The sequence below is a fragment of the Grampus griseus genome (genome assembly GCF_964374135.1).
Source record: "Grampus griseus genome assembly, chromosome: Y".
Classification (NCBI taxonomy): domain Eukaryota; kingdom Metazoa; phylum Chordata; class Mammalia; order Artiodactyla; family Delphinidae; genus Grampus; species Grampus griseus.
Genome location: NC_139016.1, coordinates 1488113 through 1500148, shown reverse-complemented (window position 1 = coordinate 1500148; position 12036 = coordinate 1488113). Strand labels below are relative to the sequence as shown.

The following is a 12036-nucleotide window of genomic DNA, read 5'->3' as shown; positions in this document are numbered from 1 at the left end:
TTGTATCTCCATGTTTACCGGTTTGAAGAATCGCCAGGCTCTTTTCCAAAGTGGTTCCTGCAATTTACATCCCCACCAGCAGTGGAGGAGGGTTCCGATTCCTCTATATCCTTACCAACTTCGTTATTTTCTGTTTCTTTCTTCTTCTTTTAAATGGTGTGTTTTTTTTTATTGTGGTGAAAGTCACATCACATGATATAAAACGTACTGTGTGGCTTTGATTTACGTTTCGCTAATGCTCTCTTCAAAGAGGTATGTGGTTATTTCCCAGTGGAGCACAGGAGCACAGATTTAAGGAGTGAAGAAATGAATTGACCACCCACGTGCTCTTGGAAAGAATTCAAGGGGGCTTAGGCGTGTCTGTGGAAGACAGGAAACACGGAACAGAGACCAAAGTCCAGAAACCTGGTAGCTGAGGGACGAGGTAGTGTTGCTGCTATAGCCTGGGCTTAGCAAGCCCCTGTACCTGGTGTCCACTTTGTCTCGTGACAGCGGGCAGTCCTGGCAGGGGGTCCAGCTCTCAGTATTTGATAAAAGGACCAGGCACGGGGTCATCCCCAATTCAAAAGGGAGCCGGAAGCCTCGGGTCAGTTCACAACAACTGCACAGGGGCCAAGGAGGCGGAGTTCTTTGTTTTGCTCTTTACTTTAGTTCTTTTCTCTTTTAAGAAGAGGCTATATTACATGGCATTAGTGTAGACTTTTTAAAAAAAGTTCCTGGGAATTCCCTGGCGGTCCAGTGGTTAGGACTCGGCACTCTCACTGCTGAGGGCCTGGGTTCAGTCCCGGTCGGGGAGCTAGGATCCCGCAAGACGTGTGGCCTGGCCGAGAAAGCCAGTTCCTGCTTTGAGATAATTGTAGGTTCACGTGCAGTTGTGAGGAATGAAACGGAGCGACACTTTACCTGTTTTTCTCCCAGGGCTACCCGCTTGCAGCACGGCCGTACCCCATCCCAGCCTAGATGTAGACTTGGGTGCAAGGCAATGCTTTCAGATTTCCCTGTTCTAACTTGTATTCGCTCGTGTGTGTACAATCCTGTTGCATGGGTGGCTTTGAGAATCCACCATCACGGTCAAGACACAGGGCAGTTCTGGGACCCCAAGGATCTCTGGCGTGGCCCATCTCCTTACCACACCAACGCCCCACCCCGTCCTTCACCCCGGCAGCCACTAATCTGTGCTCTATAATGCTGTCACTTCAAGACTGTCATAGAAATGGAGGCATACACAATGGAACCCTTTTGAAACGGCTCTTTTTCTCCCAACTCGGCGTAATTCCCCGGAGATCCACCCACCTTGTTGCTAGAACACTATGCCTTTCTTTTGAATAACACCTGTGAAATGACAGTCACACTAAAGATCTTTCTTTTACGAACAAGGCTGCAGTGAATATTTTTGTTCCTGTGTCTCTGCAGACCTGTGGGAGTATGTCTGTGGCATGAAATTCTTAGAAGTAGAATTGCTACGTAGGGGACATGCACGTCCGCTCTAGACCCCCTCCAACTCACCTCCTAAAAGATACAGTCTCAGTGGAAAATTGACTGAATGTGCAAACGGGGCGTTGCCATCCTGGATGGGACCGAGCTGTTCTTATTGATGAAACCTACTAACTTCCTTTGCTTTTATTTTCTTTAAGGAGGAGTGAGTTCCAACATCCTGTTACATACCTGTATTTTATTCAGTATCGGTTAAATCCTTGTTCATTTCCTTTTTCTCTTTTTTGAGGGTACAAGTTCGGGTGAGGCACCCGTGAGGCCAAACAAGCCGAGTCGTCGGAGTTTCGAGCAGAGAAAGGTTTATGGCAGGGTCCTGCAAGGAGACTGTGGCATGTGCCCCCAAACCCCCGAACTCCCCGAAGGGTTTCAGCAAAGCATTTTTAATGCAAAGGTGAAGGAAGGGTGTGGGTGGTTATTGCAGACTTCGTGGTGTGGGAATCCTTTGTCCACGAAAGTCAGGTCACAGTGTTCCTGTTAACCCTCAAGAAAACCAATGTTATTCTCTGTTGTGCAACTTTTTCTCGCTCTATGAATGGAAAGGCGTTCCACCCTTAAAGGTCAGAGCCTTGAGAAAGGGCTATCCTGTATATTTCAGGCGATGGGCAACATTCTGAACTCAAAGCAAAAGAATACAAAAGTTACAGTAAAAGAAACAGACCTAATGTGGAGTCAGATGTGTTCTTCTCTGTTACCCTTGGAGCTGGCTCTAATGTGCAGTGAGCTCGGTATACAGAGAGCTGTCGTTCTGCCATTTTTCCCAAGCGCTGGCCATCACCGAGGCATGAGGTCAGCACTCCAAGTTAGACGCTTCAAACAGAACCGAGAGCGGAGAGCGTTCTAAACATAGCCTGGAAGGGACCTCTCTCCCGGCACCCTGCAAACATCGTGCCGTTTGCCAGGATCTCAGTTGCCTTTCTTCTTGCGGTGCGTGGTGCCAAGATCTCAGTTGCCTTTCTTCTTGCGGTGCGTGGTGACCCAGAAACAAATCCAGGGGCGAGTAGCTTCGTGCTGCAGCGTTGGACCCCGAGGCTGCGGAGCTGAGTGGCTTTGGGAGGAAAGGAGCAGGCGAGAGCCTTGTCGTGGTGCGGCTTGTAGGTACCCATCTGGGACGGGGCAGCTGACGACACGGGTCCCAGTCACCACACGGGTCCCAGGCCCGGCCGGTGCGCTTGGGATCAGCTTACATTGGAGTTGGCAGAGCGCTTTCTCTGACGTCTGTCGGACAGGAGCTGACAGGTCGGAGTTGGTGTTGAACCCAGGATCAAAGCCGTGCACGGTGTGGGGAGGAGGGGGTGGCGGTGGAGGTGATGTACGGGGATCCCGTGGAGCTGTTTGCAGCTAGATTTCCGGGGGAAGTGTGGAAGGAATGTGCATTGCAGCTGACCCGTGTCGGGGAGATAAGGGGGGCAGAGAGGGCCCGGGTCACCTGCCCTCCTAGGGAGCGCCCTCCAGCCAGGCTGGTGTGTCCTCGCGTGGAGGTACGTGTGTGTGTGCAGGTGTACGCCCCTGGTTAGGGTTTGAATCACGCCTCCTCCCCCACCCCCACCCCGTACTGTAACCTTATTTGGAAATAGGGTCTCTGCAGATGAGCAACTTACGGTAAGGTCACTTGGGTGAGGGCGCAGCCAGCAGGACTGGGGGCCTAGAAAAAAGGGGAAGTGTGGACACAGAGATGCTGAGAAGCAGGACCCTGGGAGGACACAGAGAAGACGGCCATCGACACGCCAAGGAGAGGGGCCTGGGGCAGACGTTCCCTATAGGCTGACAAAATGAGGACGTGTGCTCTGCAGAGACCACCCAGGATGTGCCTGGACAGTTGTTGGCTGAAACGTCCCCCATCTCAGCAGAAACGCCGTCAGCTTGGATGGAAGATAAATAACGCACGTGCTTGTAGTATAAGCATGTCCAGGATATTGCATGGGCTATACTTAAACCAAAAACTGCTCATTGCTTGTCGTAAATTATATCTCTGTCTCTATCTTTTTAACTCTATATGTATCTGTGTATCTATCATCTACCTACCTGAACTATCCATTTATGTATTCCCCGTCTGTTTATATCCATCTGTTATCTGTCATTTATCTATCGTCTATCAATCTATCATCTATGTATGTATGTGTCCAACCATCTTTATCTATGTATCGATCTACATATCTTTCTGTCATCTTTCAAGCTATCATCTATATCATCTTTCAAGTTATCCTGTATCTGTCTATTGATATCTATCTATCTATGTATCTATCTATGGAGAGATTCATTTTAAGGAATTGGCTCATGTAATTATGGGGTCTAGCAGGTCCTAGATCTTCAGAGTGGGCCGGCAGGCTGGAAACCCGTGGAAGACTTGCAGTTTGAGTCTAAAGGCCGTCAGGAAGCAGAATTCCCTCCTCCTTGGAGAATCTCAGCCTTTGTTCTATGGAGGCCGTCAACGGATTAGACGAGGCCCACCCACACCAGAGAGGGCAGCCTGCTTTCCTCAAAGCCCCTTGATTTAAATGTTCATCTCATCCAATAAAACACTGTCACGGAAACACCCAGAATAATGTCTGACCACATATCTAGACCCCGTGGCCCAGCCAGTTCGACATGTAAGATTATCCCAGGAGCTGTGACGGCCATGCAACCAGGGAGCACGTGTGATAGGATTCTTCTCTCAGCTGAAGCCAGAGGGAGACGCAGCTCCCATACCAGGCAGGCCACTGGGATTCGACAGCCTGACACTTGGACTGTTTCTGGGTGGGCGAGTCAGCTTCTTGCTTTGGAAGTCAGCTCTCCGGGACAGGTGGGGACTGGCCCACGTCCGGCCTGGGTGACCAGCATCAGGGCGGTGGTCTCGTTCTCAGCACACGTTAGAGGAATGATTCCCTTGACCTCACATCCGGTGCCTTCCGCCCGGCCATTCCTCCGTCCAGCCTCCCTGGCGTGCTCCTGCCAATTTCCTCCTTTGCTGCCTGGCCTCCCACGGCTGGTTGAATCACGTGGACCCCTCTGCAATCCCAGGATGCAGGTGACGCAGATGCAAAGACTAGCCTCCGGGATCCGGGAGGGGCAGCCTCTCTCCTGGGTGTCTCTCGCTTCTTGTGGCCAATGCCCTACGCCTGATTCAGAGTCCTCTGAGTGCTGTCCACCTGCAAGGAGGAAACTAGACCTTACTCATGTCGGAGGGGGTATTAATGCCTTCGCTGGGTTTTCCCGTGGCCACTTCTCAGCAATAGACGTGGGGGTAGAGGCGAGATTTTCAGATGTTGCAGGTGCTGACGGAAGCGTGTCTACATCGGATCTTTTCACTTGACATGTCTTTTTTAAAAAAATAAATTTATTTGTTATTTATTTTTGGCTGCGTCAGGTCTTCATTGCTGCACGCGGGCTTTCTCTAGTTGTGGCGAGCGGCGGCTACTCTTCATTGCGGTGTGCGGGCTTCTCATTGCGGTGGCTTCTCTTGTTGCGGAAAACGGGCTCTAGGCACGCGGGCTTCAGTAGCTGTGGCGCGTGGGCTCTAGAGCGCAGTCTTAGTAGTTGTGGCGCACGGGCTTAGTTGCTCCATGGCATGTGGGATCTTCCTGGACCAGGGCTCGAACCCGTGTCCCCTGCATTGGCAGGCGGATTCTTAACCACTGCGCCACCAGGGAAGTCCTGACCTTTCTTTTTAATGACGTATTCCATTCCTTTCTGGGTGTGGACCGAGGGGTTTGTTTGGAACTCTCCTTGACAGGGAAACAGAAACTCTCTCTCTGTTCTTTTCAATTCTGGTGGGAGGGACCAAGAGAATTAAGGACCTTTGTTCTTTATTTTAAAATTTAATTTAATTTTTTATTATTTTTTCAAAGTGTAGTTGATTTACTATGTTGTGTTAGTCTCAGGTGTACAGCAAAGTTATTTTATATATATTATATAACATATATAATATTGATACTTGTTATTTATATATATATTCCTTTTCAGATTCTTTTCCCATATAGGTTATTACAGAATATTGAGTAGAGTTTCTTGTGCTATCCAGTAGGTCCTTGTTGTTTATCTATTTTATATATAGTAGTGTGTATGTTAATCCCAAACTCCTAATTTATCCCTCCCTTTCCCCTTTGGTAACCATAAGTTTGTTTTCTATGTCTGTGAGTCTGTTTCTGCTTTTTTGTTTGTTTGTTTGTTTTGCGGTACGCGGTCCTCTCACTGCTGTGGCCTCTCCTGTGGCAGAGCACAGGCTCCGGACGCGCAGGCTCAGTGGCCATGGCTCACGGGCGCAGCCGCTCCGCGGCATGTGGAATCTTGCCGGACCGGGGCACGAACCCGTGTCCCCTGCATCGGCAGGCGGATTCTCAACCAGTGCGCCACCAGGGAAGCCCTGTTTCTGCTTTGTAGATAGGTTCATTTTTGCCATATTTTAGATTCCACATATAAGTGGTATCATATGGTATTTGTCTTTCCTTTTCTGACTTACTTCACTTAGTATGATGATCTCTAGTTGCATATATATGTGACTATCATTTTTACATAAATAAAATAGAAAATAAAATATGTGAATATAAATATAAAATAAATATATTTATAAATATTATAAATATTTACGTAATATATAAATATATAATTTATAAATCTTACAAGTAATGTGAACATTATAAATAAATATAAATATAAACATGTATAACATAAATATTTGCATAGTATAATATGTAAACATTATAAATATAAAATATTTAATATCATAAATATTACTTATATTGACAAATATGTTAAAAGTATCATTTATTTTCATATTGTCTCTTATCATTAAATAATACATCCTATTTGCTATTATCTTTTTTACTTGTTTTACATTATTAAATATTTTTTATGTATTAAATATGTTAAACATATTTAAATATATTAAAATAAATATGTAAAATATGTAACATTTGAGATATAGAAACATAATTTTACCTAGGATAAGACTATAGCATAGATACTATTTATAAATATCTAAATAGGAACAAACATTATATTTATATAAGAATATATTTTACACATAGATTTTTATTTCTTTTTCTTTTCCTTAGCAGTGGTGTGAAAAAACTCCTGGGCAGCAAGTGTGTTGCAGGTTGTGAAAGTTTGGGGACCAGTGTTGTATTCTACTTGGTCTTAACTGTTCAGTGTCCCCCGTAACCTCGCTTTGAGATGAAAGTTCAGGCTGCCGACGAGGCTTCTGTGGTCGTCCTTTGGTCTTTGTCTTCTTTTTGGCCCTGCCGCGTGGCTTGCGGGATCTTAGTTCCCTGACCAGGGACTGAACCCAGGCCCCTGGCAGCGAGAGCCCCAAGTCCTGACCACTGGACCGCTGGGGACTTCCCCGTCCGTTGCCTCTTCTGTGGAACACCGGGAGCTGTAAGGTGTCCCCTCCAGCCCAAGACCCCAGCGTGCACCTGTGCTCACGGCGCACGGTCGGCGCAGCACAGTGCCCCACACGCATTCAGCAGCTGTTGGTCTGCATTTTCAGGAGGGACAGGTGGATGCCAGGGGGACAAGAAAAGCTGAGTTGGGTCCTCCCTAAGGCTCCCCGCCCCGCAGCGCGGTGCTGGAACCCTTCTCTGTAAACGCCGGGAGCCTAGGAAAAGAGCACTTTTATTAATCCAGCTCACCTGCCCAGGAACTAAACCCGCACGCGGTTGGAATCCCTTTAGTAGAATCAAGCCTGGGTGTCTGGGAACTTTGTGGGGCGCCCGAAGGACTCATTTGGGGTTTCTGCGAAGGACGTGCTCTTTCTGATGGACGTGGCGATGGGGAGTATTCCCCGGGCGTGGCGGAGGAGTGGCGGTCCTCCGCGCTTCCCGGAAGATACCGCTGCCCCTGCATCCCTCTCGGGGCTTTTCTTTGTAGGGTTGTTGCTTCATGTTACCGGCAGCAACGCCTTACTGCAGCGCTGGACAACAGGTTGTCCCCACTTATTGGAAGGATTGTCTAACAAGTGGATCAAACCTGACTCCTGGCCAACAGGTGGAATTACCACTTGAGCTTGGCCCGCTCGGGGCTGCTCAGTGTCCCCTGTGTGATGGTGGAGACCCAGGATGGGCTAGGATACCCCGTTGTAGGGATGGAGGATGCCCCACTGTATGCAGGTATGGCAGGGGGTTTATCCATCCTTCTTTACGGAGAGACAGGTGCTGCCCTGAGGAACCTTGGCTTTACGTTGGCAACCGGCCTTGTCTCTCCATGGCAGATTCCTAGACGTGATTTTTCGAGATCAAACGATAGAAGCACATGTAATTGCACTAGATATTACCCAATTTCCCCCAATGGGGACTGTGCTGTTTTGCACTCCTGCCCACGCTGTAGGTGAGAGAAACGAGGCTGTTGAAGTCTTTGAACTTCCGCCAGCCTGATGGGTGTCATGGCATCTAGCAGTTTTCGTTAACTATTAACATTTCTCTTATTACGTGTAAACTTGGGCATGTGTTTTTAAGGGCCATTTCAGTATGTTTTTTTTTTTGTGGTGCGCGGGCCTCTCACTGCTGTGGCCCCTCCCATTGCGGAGCACAGGCTCCGGACGCGCAGGCTCAGCGGCCATGGCTCACGGGCCCAGCCGCTCCGCGGCATGTGGGATCTTCCCGGACCGGGGCACGAACCCGTGTCCCCTGCATCGGCAGGCGGACTCTCAACCACTGCGCCACCAGGGAAGCCCTCAGTATGTTTTTATATCAACAAATGCTTTTGCCCTTCTTCTCTGTAGAGTTTTTTTTTTCTTCTTCTTGATTTTTAAGAACTCTTTACATACTCGGAAAATAGCCCTTTGAATGTGACTTTGCTTATGGTATTGTTTTAATTTTAATTTTTTGGTAGGATTTTTTTTCTCTTTCTTTTTTTTTGGCCACGCCTCGTGGCTTGTGGGGTCTTAGTTCCCAGACAGGGATGGAACCCGCGCCCCCTGCATTGGGAGCGTGGACTCTTAACCACTGGACCGCCAGGCAAGTCCTTATGGTGTTTTTGGGTTTTTTTTTTTAAACTGTGTACACTTTTTTTAGGAGTGAAATTGGTCTATTTATTCTTCTCAATCTCGAATTAGAATTAGGAAGGCATTTCCTACTCTGAGGTTGAGAATAAATTTGTCCCTGCTTTCTTTGAATATTTTCATTGTTTAGCTTTTTTCCTCTTGGAGTTCATTTTGATGTGTCCTGGGAGGTATGGATCTCATTTCATCTGTTTTCAGAGGTCTTTTGAGATGTCCCCACACCATTTATTAAAAAGTTTATCTTCTCGGGCTTCCCTGGTGGCGCAGTGGTGGAGAGTCTGCCTGCCGATGCAGGGGACACAGGTTCGTGCCCTGGTCGGGGAAGATCCCACGTGCCGCGGAGCAAAAAAAAAAGTTTATCTTTTCTAGACAACAAACTAGTGGTTACCAGTGGGGGAGGGAAGGGGGGAAGGGAGAGATAGGGGTAGGGGATTAAGAGATACAAACTGCTGTGTATGAAATAAGTAAGCTACTGGGACTTCCCTGGCCATCCAGTGGATAAGACTCCACACTTCCACTGCAGGGTGCATGGGTTCCATCCCTGGTCGGGGAACTAAGATCCCGCATGCTGTGTGGCACGGTCAAAAAAAAAAAAAAAAAAAAAGAGCTACAAGGATATATTGTATAGCACAGGGAATACAGCCAATATTTAATAATAACTATAAATGGGGTATAACCTTAAGATATTGTGAATCACTATGTTGTACACCTGAAACTTATAAAATATTGTATAGCAACTCTACTTCAATAAAACACGTGTAAAAGAAGTGAAATAAAGGAGACAGGGAAAATACAGAATTCATCTTTGCCACCTTGGTCCTGTAGGAGCTTTAGCTCCTAGGACTAGCCAATTCCTACGGATAGCAAATAACTGAGCTGTAAACGTGCTTCTCAAATACAAAGCTACCCACCCAGATGCACACCCCACCCCCTGCTCTAAGGGGCTCCCACACTCGGAGCCACCATCCACCTGCCCTCATGCCCCCCCAGGGCAGGTACCAGACAACAAGGACAGTCCCTGCAGCCAGGACCTGATGAAATTATTCACACCAGCCCATCCTAACCCTGCTCACCTGTTCCTTCCTGCAGGGCTCTCGTCTGGTTTCCCCCTTTCCCTTTGCCTCCTGACCGACCCTGGTGCTTCCCCGTGTAACCCTGCATGGTGTGCTGTGCCCTCTCCTCTTGGGAACTGTGAGTGGTCATCTGTCTTTTCAATATTGGTCATCTCCTGACCTGTTGGCCTCACCCCATTCTTGAATAATAATAAAACCTACACTTTATCCTTCCTTCCTCCCTCCCTCTCTCTTTCTTTCTTTCTTCTTTTTTAGTTTTACATCACAATACACCCTTTTTATTTTGGTCACACATTGCACAGTACAATTTTAAAATGGAGTCAAAAAGAGAAGTCTGACCTTTAGTAAAGCATTATTTCATCTTGTATAATAACATGTTATTGACACTTTGGGTAGTTTAAGATTTTATTTAGACACAGTAAAGTTTATTTATTTTATTGACGTATAGTTGATTTACAACGTGTTTATTTCCACTCTACAACAAAGTGATTCCGTTATACATACATATACATTCTTTTCCACATTCTTTTCCATGATGGTTTAGCCCAGGATATTGAATATAGTTCCCTGTGCTCCACAGTAGGACTTGTTGTTTATGCATTCTATATATAATAGTTTGTATCTGCTAACCCCAAACTCCCAATCCATCCCTCCCCCAATCCCTGCCCCGTTGGCCACCACGAGTCTGTTCTCTCTGTGTGTGAGTAGGAACAGTCAATCTTACACCATCACGTAAACGTATATTCTCATATGTTTTGCATATGTGTAGGTTCATGCAAAGGTACATGGTTAAAGGAGTCATCATGTTCTCCGTTTTTATAAGATACTCTGTATTCTCACGTGGTCTTCAGACTTTGTAGAAAACAGTGGGCCGTCCCTCCATAACAAGCAGTTTCCTAACTACATTTGAGAAAATGCATACGAGTGTAAAACCTACACTTTACAGCACAACCAACATGGTCCGAGAGGATTAACCCAGGACTCTCGCCCACAACCGTCAACGATAGACGCTCTCTGGAGCTCTCTGCAGATCATTTTGGCGGCGTTAATTCCCGCAAAGGTATCGTCGGGGACCGAGCAAGGATTTATCAGGTGGCTTTACCAGGCTGTCCTTATTCAGGGCAACTGCACTGTATGACACTCGTGCGTCCCGAGCCTGTAGGAATATTCAGAAGAGCAAACCCACAAATATCCAACCGCAGGTCCCGTTGGCCTCACGCCCTCTTCTGCGACTTCATTCTCATCAGTGTGTGCTCTGCCGCTAAACCTTTACCTCGGTTTCTTTTTCTTTTCTCCTGCAGTTTTCCCCCGACAACTCGAGCGTGTTGCTATAGTGACCGGCGGGACTGATGGCATTGGATATGCGACAGCAAAGCATCTGGCCAGACTGGGCATGCACGTCATCATAGGTGATGATTCACTTCCACAACTCCTCGTATCTTAGAGCGAGCAGGAGATACGCAGCTGCTTGCTCCTACGTGTATGGAAATATTGATGGGCTTCCAGATCCAACAAGGGCAGAAGGCGTAAGGGTGAACACTCAAAAACTGAAAGAGACAGGAAGTTGTGTTGCGCTTTTTTTTTGGACGGGAGTCGAGGTTCTGCTGTGATGGGGATCATATATTTTTTTCCCTGTGTGATTCACTGCAGTAAACAACAATAACTGTGAATTAGTTTGCCAGCCCTCTCCTAACAAATCGTAGGACAAACTGGGTGGATTAAACAGCAAACGTTTTTCCTGTCCCAGTCCTGGAGGCTGGAATCTGAGATCCAGGTGTGGGCAGGGTTGGTTCCTGCTGAGGCCTCTCTCCTTGCCGTGTAGACGGCCGTCTCCTCCCTGTGTCCTCCCAGGGTCGTCCCTCTGTGTGTGTCTGTGTCCTGATCTCCTCTTCTTATAAGGACACCAGTCCTATGGGGTCAGGGCCCACCCTAGTGGGTGGACCTCATTTTAGCTTCATCCCCTCTTTAAAGACCCCACGTCCAAATACAGCCACGCTCTGAGGTCCTGGGGGTCAGGGCTTCAACATACGACGTTGCGATGTCACGATTCAGCTCCCAACAACCTGAACAGCTTCTGCATGTCAGATTCTGAACCGAAACTCTGTGTTTCCCTTCTTCTTTCTGAAACTTTCTAATGGCTTATTTTGGTCCCTAAATCCTCTTTGAAAATGAAGGGACTTTCTTCTGCTAGGAAAGTGAAGACGGTTCAAGTGAGCTAATTTTACATTTGTGAACCTTCCCATTCAGCTGGAGGTAGACGTTTAAATCAGCTGGACGAAAGGATATGGGGAGATGAGCTTTGAAAAGAGGCCGTAATATTTATCATGCTTCTCCCGACATCATCTGAATTCAGTCAATCCCTTTTATGGTGTCCGTTTTTACGAAAATCGTACTGCAGGTCTGGTTTTAGGTGTTAGGGATTGCTTTCACTTCAGTCTTTCTAAAATATTAACCACGGCCCTTCATTCATTCATTATCGATTCATTTCTTCCT

The 12036-nt window shown here is 47.2% G+C and overlaps 1 protein-coding gene across 1 annotated transcript in view; it reads left to right on the top strand.

Moving 5' to 3' along the window:
• Positions 1–12036, top strand: part of LOC309817722 (polyprenol dehydrogenase-like) — a 191386-nt gene that overhangs the window by 22161 nt on the left and 157189 nt on the right. Inside the window, exon 2 of the mRNA XM_082646991.1 lies at positions 10845–10952. Within this exon, the coding sequence (XP_082503117.1) occupies positions 10845–10952 (108 nt within the window). The remainder of the gene's footprint in view (positions 1–10844; positions 10953–12036) is intronic.